General features: G+C 38.2%; 2 protein-coding genes across 5 annotated transcripts in view; both read right to left on the reverse strand.

Moving 5' to 3' along the window:
* tmem19 (transmembrane protein 19) overlaps positions 1-17,940 on the reverse strand; it is a 1,055,620-nt gene that overhangs the window by 707,440 nt on the left and 330,240 nt on the right. Inside the window, exon 1 of one of the 2 annotated variants that reach the window (XM_073945923.1) lies at positions 12,669-12,872. The exons of the other annotated variant lie outside the window; for it this stretch is intronic. The gene's annotated coding sequence lies outside the window, so the exon portion shown is untranslated. Of the gene's footprint in view, positions 1-12,668; positions 12,873-17,940 lie in introns of those variants that run through there. 2 annotated transcript variants of the gene reach the window in all.
* redic1 (regulator of DNA class I crossover intermediates 1) lies at positions 1,964-17,181 on the reverse strand. Of its 3 annotated transcripts, none has more exons than XM_068220829.2 (12): positions 16,849-17,181; positions 16,643-16,685; positions 15,952-16,087; positions 15,727-15,862; positions 15,527-15,587; positions 13,029-13,190; positions 11,448-11,563; positions 11,286-11,359; positions 8,100-8,167; positions 6,714-6,884; positions 6,322-6,637; positions 1,964-2,491 (listed from the first exon to the last, which is right to left on the reverse strand). In XM_068220829.2, exons 1-12 carry the CDS (start codon positions 16,869-16,871, stop codon positions 2,337-2,339), a joined length of 1,461 nt encoding a protein of 486 aa, XP_068076930.1. In that variant the 5' UTR covers positions 16,872-17,181; the 3' UTR covers positions 1,964-2,336. The 3 variants fall into 3 exon arrangements, 2 of the variants coding, with proteins under 2 accessions (XP_068076930.1, XP_068076931.1); XM_068220830.2 differs by having other exon boundaries at positions 1,964-2,486; positions 16,849-17,170; XR_012402549.1 differs by lacking the exons at positions 1,964-2,491; positions 6,322-6,637; positions 6,714-6,884; positions 8,100-8,167 and adding an exon at positions 10,295-10,343 and having other exon boundaries at positions 10,422-11,359; positions 16,849-17,137.

The raw sequence follows: 17,940 nt of genomic DNA on the forward strand, positions 1-17,940 counted from the left end.
CAAGCAACCTTAGCTGACTTCTCTGGATGTGGAGGAGCAGCGGCTCTACTCCCAGCTCCTCCTGGGTGTCAGAGCTCCTCACCCTATCCATAAGAGTGCGCCCTGCCACCCTGTGAAGGAAACTCATTTCAGCTGCTTGTATCTGAGATCTTGTCCTTTCAGTCATGACCCAAAGCTCATAACCATAGGTGAGAGTAGGAATGTAGACTGACCAGTAAATCCAGAGCTTTGCCTTTCAGCTCAGCTCCTTCTTCACCACAACGGACCGGTACATCGACCGCATTACTGCTGCCGCTGCACTGATTGGTCCATCAATCTCACGCACCATCCTTCCCTCACTTGTGAACAAAACCCCAAGATACTTGATCTCCTCCACCTGGGCTAAATATTTCCTCCAACCTGGAGATGGCAAACCACCTTTTTTCCGGTGGAGCACCATGGCCTCGGACTTGGAGGTGCTGATTCTCATCCCAGCCATCTCACACTTGGCACAGGGTTCATACACATTTTTTCTACAAAAATTCCATGACTTTTTCAGGACTTTCACGTCAATTTTCATGACCTAATGTTTCATGTAATGACACCATGTTTTTGGCCAAGATAAGAAAAGTAAAAACTACTAACCTCCATTCCAATATACAGACAGTCAAACTAATTTTAGATGATGTTAATAGTTTGTTAAACTAGTAATAGTAGCTAAAACTACTTCTATTATAAAGCCGTGATCACGCAGCACTTTTCCGCTCTATAGACTTTCATTCATAGGCATGCGAATGCGGCAGACCAGAAACGCAAGCAGGTGTTTCGCAATTCACTGCATTCGAAAGTTGAAGCTTAGTGAATTCTTACCTGCGAAATCACAAAAGGGGATTGCGTTAGACAGATTGAGGATCATTTGAAGTAAGAAATTTAAAATACGGAGCAATCGCTCATATTTATTAACGTCTAATGATATTGTTTAACCACGCCCCTTTTCGCAGTGCCCTATGACAAACCTCACTCCTCTGACCTCTAAAGGTGCTCTAGCAACAGACGTTAGAGGCCATGGTCTTTAGCCTCCTTGTTAGAGCATGCGGAAGGTCACCGGTTCGATCTCAGCTCGGAGTTGGTTGGGTGGTGTAGGATCGCCAGGGTTACATTGGTGCCGTGACCCGGATGAGAGTGAGGTTTTGGGGGGTGAGTGTAACAGAGGCCAGCCAGTAAGTGCTGTGCAGGTAAACTTCACTCCTCTGACCTCTAAAGGTGCTCTAGCGACAGACGATAGAGACCATGGTCTTCAGCCTACTTGTTAGAGCATGCGGAAGGTCACCGGTTCGATCTCAGCTCGGAGTTGGTTGGGTGGTGTAGGATCGCCAGGGTTACATTGGTGCCGTGACCCGGATGAGAGTGAGGTTTAGGGTGGTGAGTGTAGCAGAGGCCAGCCAGTAAGTGCTGTGCAGGTAAACCTCACTCCTCTGACCTCTAAAGGTGCTCTAGCAACAGACGATAGAGGACATAGTCTTTAGCCTCCTTGGTGGAGCAACCGACTCCCATGCGGAAGGTCGGCGGGAATACATCTGCTAAATGACTAAATGTAAATTCCATGACTTTTCCAAAACCTAGTGGGTTTTTCTGTTTTTCCAAAAACTTTTCCAGGCCTGGAAAATTCCATGACTTTTCCAGGTATTCCATGACTGTATGAACACCTCGCCCACTGCATGCTGAAGATCCATGTCCAGTGAAGCCAACAGAACAACATCTCCTGCGAAAAACAGATGAAATCCTGTGCTCCCCGAACCGGACCCCCTCTAGCCCAAGGCTGCGCTTTGATCTACTGTCCATGAAAATTCTTAAATAAAACAGAATAGAATTCTAGAACTTGTGGGTGAACTATCTCTTTAAGAAAACAAATGTCTAACATAAAATGAACTGCGTCAAGTCGAGTCCAAGAAGTGACATAATGAAAGGTTTCAGTGGACATGTGTGATGTACTATAGAGTTTTATTGAACAGCTTCATGTGTTTGACTTCTAGATTTGTGTTGGAACAACCTGCACCATTGAACACAGTTTCTGAGTGTGTGGATGCTCTTTGTCTTTAGTTTGTTTGTATGTTTTTATTTTGTAACGTCGAACAAAATGCAGCCTTTCTACTGTTGATAGAACCTAGTGAGGACAAACGTTGTGCTGTACAGTATTTGATTACCGTTGCTGTAAATGTTTTGCTAGATTTATATTATATACGACTGAATATATGAACTTTGAAAACTTGAAGATGTACTTGGAAACAACAATAAAGATATATAGCATACAGCGCTCTGACTCTTCCTCTGCTTTAACATGTCAGCAGATTCTCCTTTCACACCTGTTTCCGCTGTGAGGTCTTCGTCTCATTTACAGATTCTGTTACGCGCCTGACGTCCTTGACAGGGTGTTGCCACACATTTTCATATCTCGGGTCGTCACACCTGGGCAGTTTGATTCTGCATTCCCATTGCTGCCTCTTTATCTGTTCTGGAGAAAAGCAAACACTAATAAACACACTGTAGACTTATAAACTAGCATTTTTCTAAAAAATGCTCATTTTACAACTACAGTTAAACAGTTGAGATTTACCATGATTGTAGCACTTTTAGCTTAGCTTAGCATAGATCATTGAATCAGATTAGACCATTAGCATCTCACTCAAAAATGATCAAAGAGTGCATGTTTTTTAACAATTTCTCTCATTTAATTCAATCCTAAAGGTAATTCCAACACCTTTTCAGACTTTTTAAAGACCTCAGAATATTTTAGGACCTCATCGTCACTTCAAGTTTTAATCAGTATCAAACCTTTAACTTAATAAACAGTCGTTGTTAAACAGCTGTAGTTAAATAAACCATGCAACACAACTTAGATGAGCTCGAAAGAAACAAAGCTTGGAGGAATAAATGAAACCAAGATTTATTTAAATATCTGACACATTTAGCTTTATTATCCCAAAAACGAACACGTACGTCGAGCCGCTTCTTGTTTGTTGACTGATTGAGAGACTCGTCGAACATTAACACAAACGAGCTGCTGCTTAAAGTAGTGTGCTCGCCCAAATCTCATGATGTAACCAGTTTTGTCTTTGCCAAAGGTGAATGTCTTAGCTGTCGTAATCCGCAAACAGCAACCTGAAAACATCTGAAATGCCTTTGAGTTCAGTGTGTGGTGATTCGTCCACGGCAAAGTGGCCAGATAACCTCCGCACGCTTTGCTGATGTACCGTCCATAGCCAAACTTTTATTCTCTCGTTTTACCGTCTGTTTTGCTCTATAATGTCACTACACGTGGAGAGGGCACATTACCTTACCGCGTTTGTCGCAAATTACAAGACATCACCCGGACGAAGGAGCTTGGCAGGTCGCGCCCCCGGCCTGAACCAAAAATGTAGATGGAGTACGTCGTTGTTAATATTAGGAGGAAAATAAACATTTTTAAGCTTTTTTGGAGTCAAACACTTTGGACGAACAAAAGTTAAGACCTCATAAAAACGGTTAACAACTTTCTAATAGCTTTTAAGAGCCTTAACTTTCTCATAATTGATTTATAAGCTTCTTTTAAAGACCCCGTGGACATCCTGTACTATAACAGGTGCTATTTAATATCAATGCATTTGCTGCAGCCATGGTACGGCAGTAAATTTCCTTGATTAATACGCCAGAATGAGAGTATAGCTCTCAACACATCGTCCTAGACCAGGGGTTTTCAAAGTGTGAGGCGCGCCTCCCCTGGGGGGCGCCAGAGCATGTCAGGGGAGGCGTGGGAAAAAACATCATATAATAAAAATATAATTATTAAGTTTAATTATTATATGTATTTTTTATTATATTTAAACGTTTTAATTAAACAAAGCAAAAAAAATACTACGTCAAATATAAGAAAACCTTTTTTACCCAGAAGGCCATAGCTGTGAATTCGCTTCTGTTTGGCAAGCCCGCCAATACAGGTATATGCCTGCTAATACAATGGGTCGGTTTCTGAGACCCCACCCCAGATCCTCACGGAGACTGCCGTCAAACTGAAAGCAAAAGTAAAATATGTCCAGGCCCGTTCCTCTCTCGGCTTCCTCTGCCCTCGTTCCTCCTTTTATGCTCCAGAGCTCCTTCCGTGGGATCTGAGGCAGGTGCGCACCACAGGTGTATCCACTTACGCGGTGGCCTCACTCCGTTCCCACGGCTCTCCGCCACGCCCCCTCGCCACAAAAGCCTTCAAGTTCAGGGCTTAAACCCAAAAGACAACGATATGATGATCAGTATTTGAGTTTAGGATTTACGTTGACAGGGCCAGCTGATGAACCACGACCTTTATGTATGGTTTGTCAAAATATTTTGGCTAATGACAGCATGAGACCCGCTAAACTTCGACTGTTTTGACTGGGATGGACAGTTCTTGGATCTGTTCTATTCATATTGAACCATCATCCTAGTTTTAAAAACGTTATATTAAAATACTTGTTATTACTCTGTAAATAATTGATGCAAATGATGATAAAAGTGAGTTAACAGTCTGACATCTGTCTGTGTCTTTATATATACTGTATATATAAAGACATATATTTTCTATATATATATATATATGTGTGTGTGCGTGCGTGTGTGTGTGTGTGTGTGTGTGTGTGTGTGCGTGCGTGTTTGGGAGGAGGGGGCGCCAATGGATAAGTTTTGTCAAAAGGGAGGCCCACTGTCTTAGACTTTGAAAAACCCTGGTCTAGACAATACTAACTTTTCATTTTTTTGTCGGTCTTAATACATGACTACAGAAGAGTCAAGCTTTAAATAGGAAAACCATCAAAACTCGTTTTGAATTTTCGAGTGAGATGCTAATACTCTAATTAGTTATGCTAAGCTAAGCTAAAAGTACTTGGATGGATTCAGAAATGGCAAAACTCAGCTGTTCAACTGTAGGGGAGTTGTAAAATTTGCCTTTCCATTTTTTTAAAGTAAAGTTTTTTTTTTTTCTTTTTAATTCCGTTTCATTTTTTAAGCATTTTTTACTGAAAACTTCAGTGTCATATGGTCCTTTGAAATAGTTGATTGCTGCTCAAGTTAAATAGTTTTTATCATGTTTTTTAACCTTTTAATGGATTGAATAGTGCAGTGATATAATAGTTGGGAGCAGAGAGAGAGGAAAGGTCAGCAAAGGACCTCGGGCAGGGTATTGAACTCGGGTCACAGTGAACACCATGATGATATGTCGGCGCATAGTTGTCCTCCAAAATGTTTGAATGAACACTGTGATTATTCTGGATTTCTGGATCACTGCAAGAATGCATCATTGCTAAATAAAAGTATACAGTTCCTTCATTCATACACTGTAAAACTGCTGGGCTCCATCAATCAATTTGTGTTGGGACAACATGAAGGAACTAAGTTCACTTATTAGTTACTTAAATGGCAAGAACATAAAATAATAAAGTTGCCCTCCCTCAAAAACTGAAGAATGTTGTTTCAGCTCATTTTAAATAAGCGATTTTAACAAACATCAAAGTTTGATCAATAGTCAAATAGTTTGAGGACAATATTTGATAAATAATTCAAAGATAATAGTTGACATGAAGCCACCGTTTGGAAGACGAGATTTCAAAGTTAAACATAAGGTAGCGAAGATTTATCATCTGCATTCATTTTGTGACTTTGTAAGTGAATTTAAAGTATATTCAGACACAATCCATGATAATATTCATAGCTTAAACTACAAAAATAATCTCATTTATTTAATTGATCAAGACTACAGGGGTATTTTACATTTGATTAGTTTAATTACTCAATTCCTTCAACTTATTTTCTATTTCAGGTCACCACAGTGGAATGAACCGCCAACTATTCCAGCATATGTTTTACCCTTCTAGCTGCAACCTAGTACTGTGAAACACCCATACACACTCATACACTACGGCCAATTTAGTCGATCAATTCCCCTATAGCACATGTGTTTGGGGAAACCGGAGCACCCGGAGGAAACCCATGCCAACATGGGGAAAACATGCAAACTCCACATAGAAATGCCAACTAGACTAGCGACCTTCCTGCTTTGAAGCGACTGAGCCACCATTATTTTAATTATTGTACCTAAATATTGTTAGACTCCCCAGAAAACCCATAAAGCACTGTACATTTCATTTGCATATTTGCTTTGTTGCATTCATCTACGCTTGTAAATGATTACATAGAGACTTGAATGTTTGATTGTTAGAGCTTCAGAAGACTTTGGCCATTCATTTAGTTCATCTTTATTGAAAAGAACTGGCTGACAAGTAATGTCAGAGTGTCCATCTGCTAAAAGGTGTTTGGTGAGGTTTCAAGTTATTCATATACCTGAGGATTTGGGGCCTGAACCTTCCACAGCAGACGTCAGATCTCTTTTGGCGCTCCTCTGACGGCGAAGACTGCGAAAGGAGAGGTCTGGTTGTGATTTCGAATGCCCTGATGGTCTACTTCTGGTTCTTCTGTGCCCTTCCTTTGGAGAATGAAGCGTGACATGACCGAGCAGCTGAGGAAAAGACTGCCGCCTTGTGGATCTGTCAGGAAGAAGTGAACACTGGACTGAAACGTCCCGGTAAAATGAAGCTGCTGTTTGCGTTTCTTTGTCCAAGGTTGTTCGAGTTTTTTCTTCATGCCTTGGTGCTCGAGTCTGCAGATGAGATAGTGCAAGCTTATTTTTACGCCTCATGTTGTGGTCCAGTGTTCATTTGACTGCTGGGTTTTACCTGAGTTTGACAATGTCGAGTGGATTTCGCCACCTGTCTGCAGGATGGAGCTGGTGAAGGTGCTGGCGTTTTGTTTTTCACTGGTAAGTACGTGTTGCCTGTTCTGAGAGTTTCTTCAGAATGGACTAGGAAGGAGTGGGAGGACTGGCGGATGAACAGATGTTCTTCTTTCTGTCCATCAAAAGAGAACTTCACAGTCATAAAATGATTCAGTCGGTAGATTTAATTAAAACAAGAGCTGATTTTATAGGACCATTACATTTAATAAATAGTTTTGTGTAAATTACCTAACATTTTATAGTAAATACTATCATGACACTGATGAAATGACTTGTTTTCTATTTTAATTAATGCAATAATAATCCCAATTATAAACGTAAGTGTAATATTTCTATAAATTGACCTACTTATTTACTTCTAATGACATACTTCATCATAATTATCATCATGTTGACATCCTGAGCCTGTTGGGTTCTTATTTACTTCCGATGGCATACTTTTTCATGCTTATCAATGTTAAATAATTAACATTGCTTATAAATGTTAAATAATTACAATAAAATAATTGTACATTTCCAAAAAAATAATAAATAATTTTTAATTATTAAAACTGTTTTGAGATATCTTTTTTAAAGGTCATAAACCTTAACAATTTTTATTGGACATAGTATTTTCATTACTATTTTATTTTATTGAACATTAAAAAAAAAAAATTATATATATATATATATATATTTATTTTTTACAATATTAGAACATACTTGTGCTGTGCGTGTATTTTAAAAGATTTCATATCAAAATAAATAGCACAAAGTTACGCAAAGTAATATGATGTCATCATAAAAGTAATCACAATTTTAACCCAACAATAAATATTTCTTTTAGTGAAAAAAATCTGATTCCAAGTACAACATTTTTGGGAGGAAAAAGCTGATCTTTGATCAGAAAATAAAGTCAAATTCCTCTGTTTATGAGACATCAACGCACATGTGTCTGCTTTAACCACAAAGGGGCAGTATTTCCTTACAAATGATAGCACAATTTAAACCTCCAATATAGTGCATGAGCAGTTTACTTCCTTCTAAATGAACCAATCAAATGATTGATCCACATGTTAATAAACTTACCCTACTAAATATTTTATATATTGCATGATATATTGTTAATTGTTGGTACCCTTCCACTGCAGAAAGAAAAACTACAGCGGTCACTGAAATGATTCATCAAGAAATTACTGAAAATAAATGAATAAAAATCAGATATTACTTTTGTAGACAAAGGCAAACTAATGAAACTGGACAACATTTAAAGGGTAAAACAACTTTGTCCACGCCTGTATTTACTCTATATACGACTCTGAAAAATGCACCGGCGTGTGTTTTATACCTGCATTGAGAAGAATCCACTGTTTTCCATCTTTTCAGATCTGTCACAAGAAGTGAATGAGGAAAACACTGCAAGATATAAGAGAGTAATCAGTCAGAGACCACATGACATACTCTGGACAGCTCATGGAGGCCTGGAAATGTTAATAACTATAGTTATTAAGATATACTAACATTCAGTCACTACATGTATTACTACTTAAGACTTGCACTGATGCTATTATTTTTGTATTTGTAAGATATTGTTAAAGGAACATTATACTATAATTATAACTAAACCATTAAAATAACGGCTACATTTTTAGTTAATGACGGCTTTGAAAGCTATCCGCTTGTTAAGTGTGACGTCACACGAAGCGGCTTCCGGGTCCAAGCGCTCTATTCAACTGAATGGGGAGACTCATGAAATGGTAATAATAAACGTTTACAAAGCGATTTAATACTTTCGAAAGTCACGATCACATGTCGATGCCTAATATCCGATGGCCAAAAAGTAATTTGTTAAAAGTAAATTGTTAAAGTTTTGGTATTTGTTATGCAGCAAGCCCAGAGATTGTTGTGTACACTATGATTTTATATAAAATTAACTTTAATGTGTGATAGGAATAAAACGTGATCATAAACGAATGATTTCTCCACTCAAATGAATGGCGGCTTGGACTCGGAAACAGTATTACATACGTCACCACTTAACAAGCGGATAGAGTTGTTCTTTACACCATGGCTGCGTCCGAAACCGCATACTTCCATACTATATAGTACGCTAAAATCAGTATGCGAGCCTAGTAGTATGTTCGAATTCATAGAATTCGAAAATCAGTATGCGAGTAGTACCCGGATGACTTACTATTTAGGTAAGTGCGCATTCCATGCACGCTGCACTATCCCATGATGCCGCGCAAGCGAATTCATGAATGGGAGTAAAGCGACGCAATTGACGCAGGTAGGTCACGTGACTATGACAAAATGGCGGATGTAGTACGTCCGAATTCCATTCATACTTTTCACGTTCATACTGTATAGAGCGTACTTTTCTAATGGCTGAGTAGTACGTTTACATTCAAATGCAGTACCTACTGAATAGTAGGCGGTTTCCGACGCAGCCCATATCTATTTTTAGACAAGTAAATGTAGTATTTGAATTTTAAAAAATGTTAAACTTTTGAAATTTAAAAGTTAAAGTAGAGACACTCATTTGACAAAAGCTTTCTTTGAATGCTGTTTAATCTTTAAGTAGAAAACAAATATTTCTGAAATAATAAAACAGCTTAAATTGTAAAACAAAATTTCACAAAATATACAGTATAAGAAGAGTTCAGATGCAAAAAATAAAGTGCTTTCTGAGATTTTCTTCTAAAATCAGCATTTTCCCAGCCTCCCATGTCTATATTCAGTTACTACATTACTAAAATGTAATAAAAAGAACATATTTGTGACCATAAAAATGTAATAATTGAACGTAAACATAGGAGGCTGAGAAAAATCAAGCAGCACTTAGAAGCTTTTGGATCTAAACTCACATTTTTTAACTCATTTACTTAAATATTGTAAGCGTTTTATTTTATGGTCTCGTTTTTGCGTTTATAGCTTGTTGTAATATTTTATGGCCTCGAATCAAACTGCATTTGATTTTTTTCTTGCATGTGGCGGAATTGTGTTCTGAAAGTGGGAGTATACGTGTGGCGGTTGCCTGGTCTCCTTCCTAACGTAAAGCAATTATTTTCAAAATCTGCAAAAATGGAAAAAAAAATTCCAAATGTTTATAAACTCACCGGCCACTTTATTAGGTACACCTGTCTAGATGCTCGTTAATGCACAACTCTAATCAGCCATTTACATGGCAGCATTTAGACATGGTCAAGACGATCTGCTGCAGTTAATACCGAGCATCAGAATGGGAAAGAAAGAGGATTTAAGAGACTTTGAACGTGGCGTGGTTGTTGGTGCCAGACGGGCTGGTCTGAGTATTTCAGAAACTGCTGATCTACTGGGATTTTCACGCACAACCATCTCTAGGGTTTACAGAGAATGGTCTGAAAAATAGAAAGTTTCCAGTGAGCGGCAGTGCTGTGGGCGCAAATGCCTTGTTGATGCCAGAGGTCAGAGGAGAATGGCCAGACTGGTTCCAGCTGATAGAAAGGCAACAGTAACTCAAATAGGCACTCGTTACAACCGAGGACAAACAACACGTCCCACCTTGAGGCGGATGGGCTACAGCAGCAGAAGAGCACACCGGGTGCCGCTCCTGTCAGCTAAAAACACTGAGGCTACAATTCACACAGGCTCACCAAAAGTGGACAATAGAAGATTGGAGAAACGCTGCCTGCTCTGATGAGTCTCCATTTCTGCTGACACATTCGGATGCTCGGCTCACAACATGAAAGCATGGATCCATCCTGCCTTGTATCAGTGGTTTGGGCTGTGGTGTAATTGTGTGGGGGAGATTTTCTTGGCACACTTTGGGGTCCATTAGTACCAATTGAGCATCGTATCACCCGCCTAAGCTTACCTGAGTATTGTTGCTGTGTGCATACTTACAGATATGTTGAATGAATATTATATGCATCTTATGCGAGGAGAGGGCTTTATGCTTGGAAAGACACCCCAAACTCATGTTATTTCCCTTGTCAGGAGGGTGAGAGAGATAGAGGTCCAAGCACAGTGTCTAGCCTGGCCTCATAACACACCCCCCCCCCCCCCCCGCTCCAAAATATAAGCAGAATCAGGTTTAAAAATGTGGAGCTGGGGTGGTAGAGGGATGTTGAAAGTCGAGAGAAAATAGAAGTGGTTTTTATAGGAGTTTAGTCTTAAGCTGACTGGATAATAGAGAGATTGTAACAATGAACTAGCCTTGTCAAAACCTCTGCGCATACTCCTCCCCAATTTTGTTTACAAAACATCACTAGATATTTGCGCGTCTGAGTTGCACACAAAGTCAATGCGAATGCATGAATAGAAGTTTTACACTGTGAATGATGGGCAATGTGCGATGTGTTTGACACGAACATGCAGAAAAAAACAACACGCAAACACTTTAGAGACAATAAAGCAATGCGAAAGTGTTGCGTTTGGTGTGAACGCGGCATTAGAGTGGCTGACTTTAGTATTGGTAACCTAGCAACAAACAGTAAACAAGGCAAGCATAATGGAGTCAAAGTTTCCGCTTGCAACTACATTTGTTTTGTACCTTCATTGTCAGTGTCCTCGCTGCTCTTTAAACAGCTCAGTGGAAAGAAGTCTGAAGTCTCTCCCATCTCTCGACTGCAACAGAGGAGGATTATTCAGTGTTGCATGCACCTTCACATTCATATTATCTTGTATTAGACTGCGGAAACATCATTGTACCCACTTTGGTAATGGGCTCTCAAACTGAAATCTAATCGCTGGACTGTTTTGTAAGACGTTTTGTTGTGAATCCATATGGAGCCATGGATTGTTGGGCTTTGTGGAAGAATGTGGAAGTGGCTGGAAGAATGAAGGAAAATGTCAAGACATTTACTCACTGTTTATTCACCCTCAAGTACTTCTAAAAGTTTGTTTTGAGTTTTTTTCTTCCGTTGAACAAAAAATAAGATAGTTTGAAGTATGTAACTGGTGACCATTAGCTGCGTCCCAAATGGCACACTATACACTAATGCACTATGTACTTTTGCACTTACACACTCAACAGGATAGTATATGTATGTAGTGTCGTCCCAAATGCCACGCTAATGTTTTTTTACTAAGCGGAAATTCAAACCGTTTCCCTGATGACGTTTGACGGTCGCCAAATCAGTGAAATAAACGACCGAATTATCAAATAATACCTGCCGTGAGTATAACCGCATTCACCATCGGGAGGCGCTATAATCACTCTCGTAGGAGAATTTTGCTTTCATCATCCAAAACAAATATAGTTATTCAACATGTGCGTCCGATAGATCCGCCCCTTCCGCTACAAATCTGCGGTCGTTGAGTGCGTTAAGTGTCCATCATTACACACTTCATTTTAGTTTTCAGTGTGAACGCACTACTTACACTATTCATACTACAAAATGGCGTAGAATAGTGCAGAAGTATGCGATTTGGGACGCAGCTATTGATCTGGCGGACATCTTGATGTCAAAATGGCATCAAATTGACATCAAGCATGCAAATGGATTTGATGTCAAAACCTTGATGCCCTTTTGACCACCAAAGTAATGACACAAAAGGTATTACAAGGAAAAGTTCTGTTCATCTGGAAGCTTCAATTGCATATTTAAAAGTTACACTGGATTTCGTAATACTACAAATATTGTCAACTTCATTGATGTCAAAATCACTTTAAATTGACATCTAAGGGTGCTTTCACACCTACACTTTTGTTTCGGAACGTGTCTCGTTTGCCCTGTTAGCACGGTTCGTTTGGCATATGTGAACAGGGCAATCGCGCTCTGTTCCGCGCCAAAGTAATCGCTCCGAGATCGCTTGAATGAGGTGGTCTCGGCTCGATTGAAACGAACCCTGGAGCGGTTTGATTGCAGTGAGAAAGCGATCCGATCCGAGCGCGGTTATATCACAGTGTGTTATGGATATGTAATAGGCTTACGGCTATATGAAGAGAGAATTATGAGTAGGGCGGGAAGTTTCGCGAGTCTCTGGATGCTCAAAAACGAGTGATGATCTCCCGGTAATCTCGCGTCTCCCTCCCGGTCCTCAAATAGGCATCGTCGCGCACCCTTCTGACCCCTCCCCACCGCATCTCTCCTCAGACATGTCGGGCGCGCACACCCTGTCAATCACCACCAAACCAAACGGTTGCAGTACTGTGCTCTGATCGATTTTTGAAGTGTTATTGACACCAATGTTAGATCAATTTAAAGTGGTTTTGACATCAAGCTAGTCAATTGTACGTGTTTTTTAACGGTTTTTGCAGTATTGTGTTGTAAAGGCACATAAATTAACACACCTGAGGTGTAAACGTCCTATTTCCAGAGTTTGCCGTGGACTGTAGGGTAAACGGCACATGTGGTTGGATTGGAGCTTTCGAGGCAGCAGAAGAGGAGGATGGCTGATGTTGATTATCTGAGCCACTGCCATCGGACATGTTCGATTCAATCAAAGGGGACAGCTAAGGGTGAATAAGCCGTTATTTCAAGCAGTGGTTCACTCAGAAAAGGCTTATTTTGCATTTGTTGATTACAAAAAGGGAGTAAATTTCATGAAAGTCAACTAGTGATCGATGTAAACCCCATTTTGGTGGTGTATAATCCAACAGAGGCTCATTCTGAAAACGTAGCCCTATATACATTTCTGGAGATCATGAATTATGTAGCCAGAGGAACGTATTTAAAATAAACGGCTACGGGGCGGTATGACGCCGTTCGTCTTCACGCTACCAGCTGACCACTTACCTCCATGTGGACAGCTTTTCCGTTAATACCCGTTTGTCCAGTAGCTCGCCATGTACGTCAGTGGACTTTAGACAGAGTGGAGATGACCACGACGATGTGGTTCAAGTCCGTCAAAGAACGGTTCCAGAAAGCAGGTGAGACAAAAACAAAAGGTGAGTAGAGATGTAACGATTCACCATGAGCCGGTTAAAAATCGATTAAAATATGTGACGATTCAAACCAGTACAAATGTTGAATGAATTGCCATACATGAACAGAGGGGGCGCTGTGTTTACAGGCCCAAGCTCGCTTTACCTGCACATGGGGCGGCAGGCTAAAATGGCAGCGGTGAGGCGAGCCAGATCCCACGGTGCATCAGTGTTTTCATAGCAAAAGTAGAAGATGTTTTTCAGACAGAAAAAGAAAGCTGTGCTGATACAGAACCAGGTATTAGATTGTTTCTTTTTTACCTTCTCTTTTTTCAATTTAGTTTATGCATATTTTAATATTTTGCTTGTTATATCGTATATTATATATCATAATCAGTATGTTATGCCAGTGCCCACAAGCAGAGGGAGCTATTGACCACCTCAGCACACAATGCTTGCTGGTTTAGGAAAGGCTTTCCTCTCCACACCAGCTATCTCAGTCCATTGTAAATGTGCAGACTTCACCTTATACTAGAAAACAAAGATATGCTGATATTAATTTTTTTAAAAAGTAAAATCCCAGCACATTCACAGTTTTAGTTTGTCTTCTTTAATTTGTAGTGTCATTTTTTGATTTGGAATTCGTTTTAAATGTGTAATGTAGCTGCCAAAGAGTCAAAAGTTTTAGATTGTTTATATGAAAGAGTCTTCTTTAGTTTGCATTATTCACTTTTGTTTGGATTTTGCTTTAAAATTCCAATTTAGTTAGATTAGTATCTTGAGATTAGTATCTTGAATCATATCGAACCGAGAGTCAGGTGAATCGTTGCATCCCTGAGGGTGAGAATGTGGTAAAATCTGAATACATGGTAAAAATTAGGCTGCCTTGCGGGCTTTTCTTTTTCTGGATTGCTTTTAAAAACACTGTCGTTTAGGTTTAGGGAAGAGGGTGGATGGGAGATTGGTCAGTAAGTCAGTCAACAGCGGCCTCTGGTGGATTCACTCGAGAACAGCAGGCACGGATGGCATTTGTGAGAGAAATTTGAGATCTAAAAAAACAAAAACTACAAAATAATTTACCTCCTGGCATGTATTTCATGCTCTCCAGAAATGTATACAGGGGTACGTAATCAGAATGAGCCTGGGTTGGTATAATCTATAATTAGGCAGCTTCAAAATAACCCATGTGACCTCAGGAGAGAAATGATGACCTTCAACAGCAAAACAATCATTCGTTTCCAGGAAATAACAAAACAAAATGTTTTTGTTTTTGTTTTTTACAAAGAATGCTTGCCTTGGGCTGAGATCCACATCTGCAACCTTTTACATGACGTTGCTATCTGGAAATGTAAACTGCAGGAACCAGCTTGTTTACAAGCGTGGAGAAGGAGCTCTGTCCTATTTTTAATGATTATTTCTGTATTATTTGATTATTTTTGTTGTTAAAATGGTTTGTTCATACAGTAGATCTATTTTTGATACCAAAAAGCCAAAAATACAGGTGAAGTCAGAATTATTAGCCCCCCTTTGAGTATTATTTATTCATTTTAAATATTTCCCAAATGATGTTTCACAGATTCAGGAAATGTTCACAGTATGTCTGATAATATTTGTTCTTCTGGAGAAAGTCTTATTTGTTTTAGTTCGTCTAGAATAAAAGCAGTTTTAAACTTTTTAAACGTTATTTTAAGGTCAAAATTATTAGCCCCTTTAAGCTATATATTTCCCGATAATCCACAGAACAAACAATCAATGACTTGCCTAATTACCCTAACCTGCCTAGTTAACCTAGTTAAGCCTTTAAATGTCACTTTAAGCTGTATAAAGTGTCTTGAAGAATATCTAGTCTATTATTATTTACTGTCATCATGGCAAATAAATCAGTAAAAATAAAAATGATTTCATCATTGTGAAGTCAAGCTTACCTTCGACTGGAAATATTTAGACAGACGATGCTTTCTGAGTTTAAAGCCAGGCCTACTTACACTGTTGAAACGAACACCCAATATATAGTATGAACGACAGTATACGGTACACAATACAGTAATGACAATATACAGTACGAACACCCAATATAAAGTATATATAACAATATTTACAAAATAGCAATCGTGCTAAATCATACCTCTTCGGTTTTTGATTGGTGACTAAGCTCAGCTTAGGACCAGATGCTGGACAAGAGCTCTGCGGAAACTGTGAGGGATTTCTCCAAACTTGTTTAGTTTCATTCGGACCATTCCAACGATTTATTATCGGTTTGTCTATAAAACACAAAATAACATATCGGTTGTGCTTATGATACCTAAAAAGTTTTGCTTTGTGCTCAGTTGTGAGTGCACGATGATTGTACTGGTTGGCTCCTTCTTCGACGCAAGCTGGTTGGCGATGAATAACGACAGCAGGTCCACATTTCCGGTGCTCTGCTCTTGCGTTTTTCTCAAGTCTGGAGTTGTATGTCTTTTCATCTTTTGCTTCTGAAAAAACGCCTTGAGGAAGAAAAGACAATCAGAGAATAGTTTTCAAATTTAAACAACACTAAAATGAAAACACTGTATCCTTACTATTTAATACAAATTTACCTGAGTGTAATTTCCCCCCTCACATTATTTAAAATACAGTTTTAATGAATTTGTTATGATTTTTTAAATCACCACAGAACAGGAATCTAGCCATGATAACGTTAACGTTACGTCTTTGGCTACTATCAATAACTTAGCATAATTTTTGACACTGTAAACGATCATTTCTGGAGATTTTTTGCATAAATTTGAAGGGTGGGTTTACTGTTGGGGGTTAATATTTTGTATAACCCCGTCTCTAAATGAGAAATGTGATTCAAACCGAAAAATTTTCGCAGACATTTTGTTTGCCGCCATTTCACAAACCAAGGTTAACGTCGCCATACAAATAGCTGGAGGTAATTCAAGTATGGTTATTAAGCCAATTTATGAAAGTTATGAATGTGTTATCACTAAAAAATGTATTAAAAACATCAAATAATTGATGTGAAGCGATTTAAACAACTCGAAGATTATACTCACTCTCAGTCTTGCCGTGTCGTCTTTGTTTTTGATACACCTGCTCCTAATTAGTCAAAATGAGAAAAATATAAGACGAATTATGTAATTAATTAGTTTATACAACGTAGTTTAAACTATCATTGTTGACCTCTAAGTAATACTTATCGTATGATGATATAAAGTCAGTCATTAGTAAACTAAAGTGAAGTTAGCAGATTAGCACTGACCGAGATCCTCCGACCCAGTTCATGTTGCGGTTATAAACGACGGTTATAAATCCCACACACGGTCTCTCTTTGTTGATAAGTTAACTTTACCAAAATACTGACAGCGCACAGTTGTTAACTCTTTATGTTTATGGTGTCATTAGACACGTGTCAATACTGATAAGGTGTAAGATTAATATTAAGATAAGAGATAATCGCGTGATGGTGCAGCGTTTGTGCTCGCGCGCGAGGGAACTCTCAGTCATATGACATCATCATCATCACCATCATCACAGCCAACATCAGCAATACATTTTCTTTTTCCTTTCTTTTATTTTATTTCTTTTAAGAATTGGGTTTTAACTACCTTTGAGCTAAAATAATATTATTCATAAATAAAAAATAAGAAAAATAATTATTATTAATAATTAATAAATGTACAGTGCTCACTCAGCATATATGAGTACAACCCATTTTGAAAATGAATATTTGTATCCATTTCTCAGTTATATATATATATATATATATATATATATATATATATATATATATATATATATATATATATATATATATACAGTTGAAGTGAGAATAATAAGCCCCTCTGAAATATAAAAACAATTAAAACTGCTTTTATTCTAGCCAGAATAAAACAAATAAGACTTTCTCCAGAAGAAAAAAATATTATCAGACATGCTGTGAAAATTTCCTGAATCATATATATATATATATATATATATATATATATATATATATATATATATATATATATATATATATATATATATATATATATATGAAAGTGTGTGTGTGCATTTAAACAATACAGATTCATGAAATAAACAGATATATTTAATAAAATAATTTGTTAGTCAGCGAATATCTTTAGAAATGGAAAAATATTACATTTAAATCCATGCAAAATAGTGCAAAAGGAATGACAAACTACAACATTTCAATAAAATTATATATATATATATATCTCTTTCTATTTTTGAAAAATGTATTTAATACTTTTTCTATAATGTAAAAAATTATTAAAAGTTATTTTGTTAGATTTGGCTTCAGTACTGACTAAACTAATGTATATGCACAGATATAATACTGTATAGC

This window comes from Danio rerio, chromosome 4 (assembly GCF_049306965.1).
Source record: "Danio rerio strain Tuebingen ecotype United States chromosome 4, GRCz12tu, whole genome shotgun sequence".
In the NCBI taxonomy this organism is placed as follows: Eukaryota; Metazoa; Chordata; class Actinopteri; order Cypriniformes; family Danionidae; genus Danio; species Danio rerio.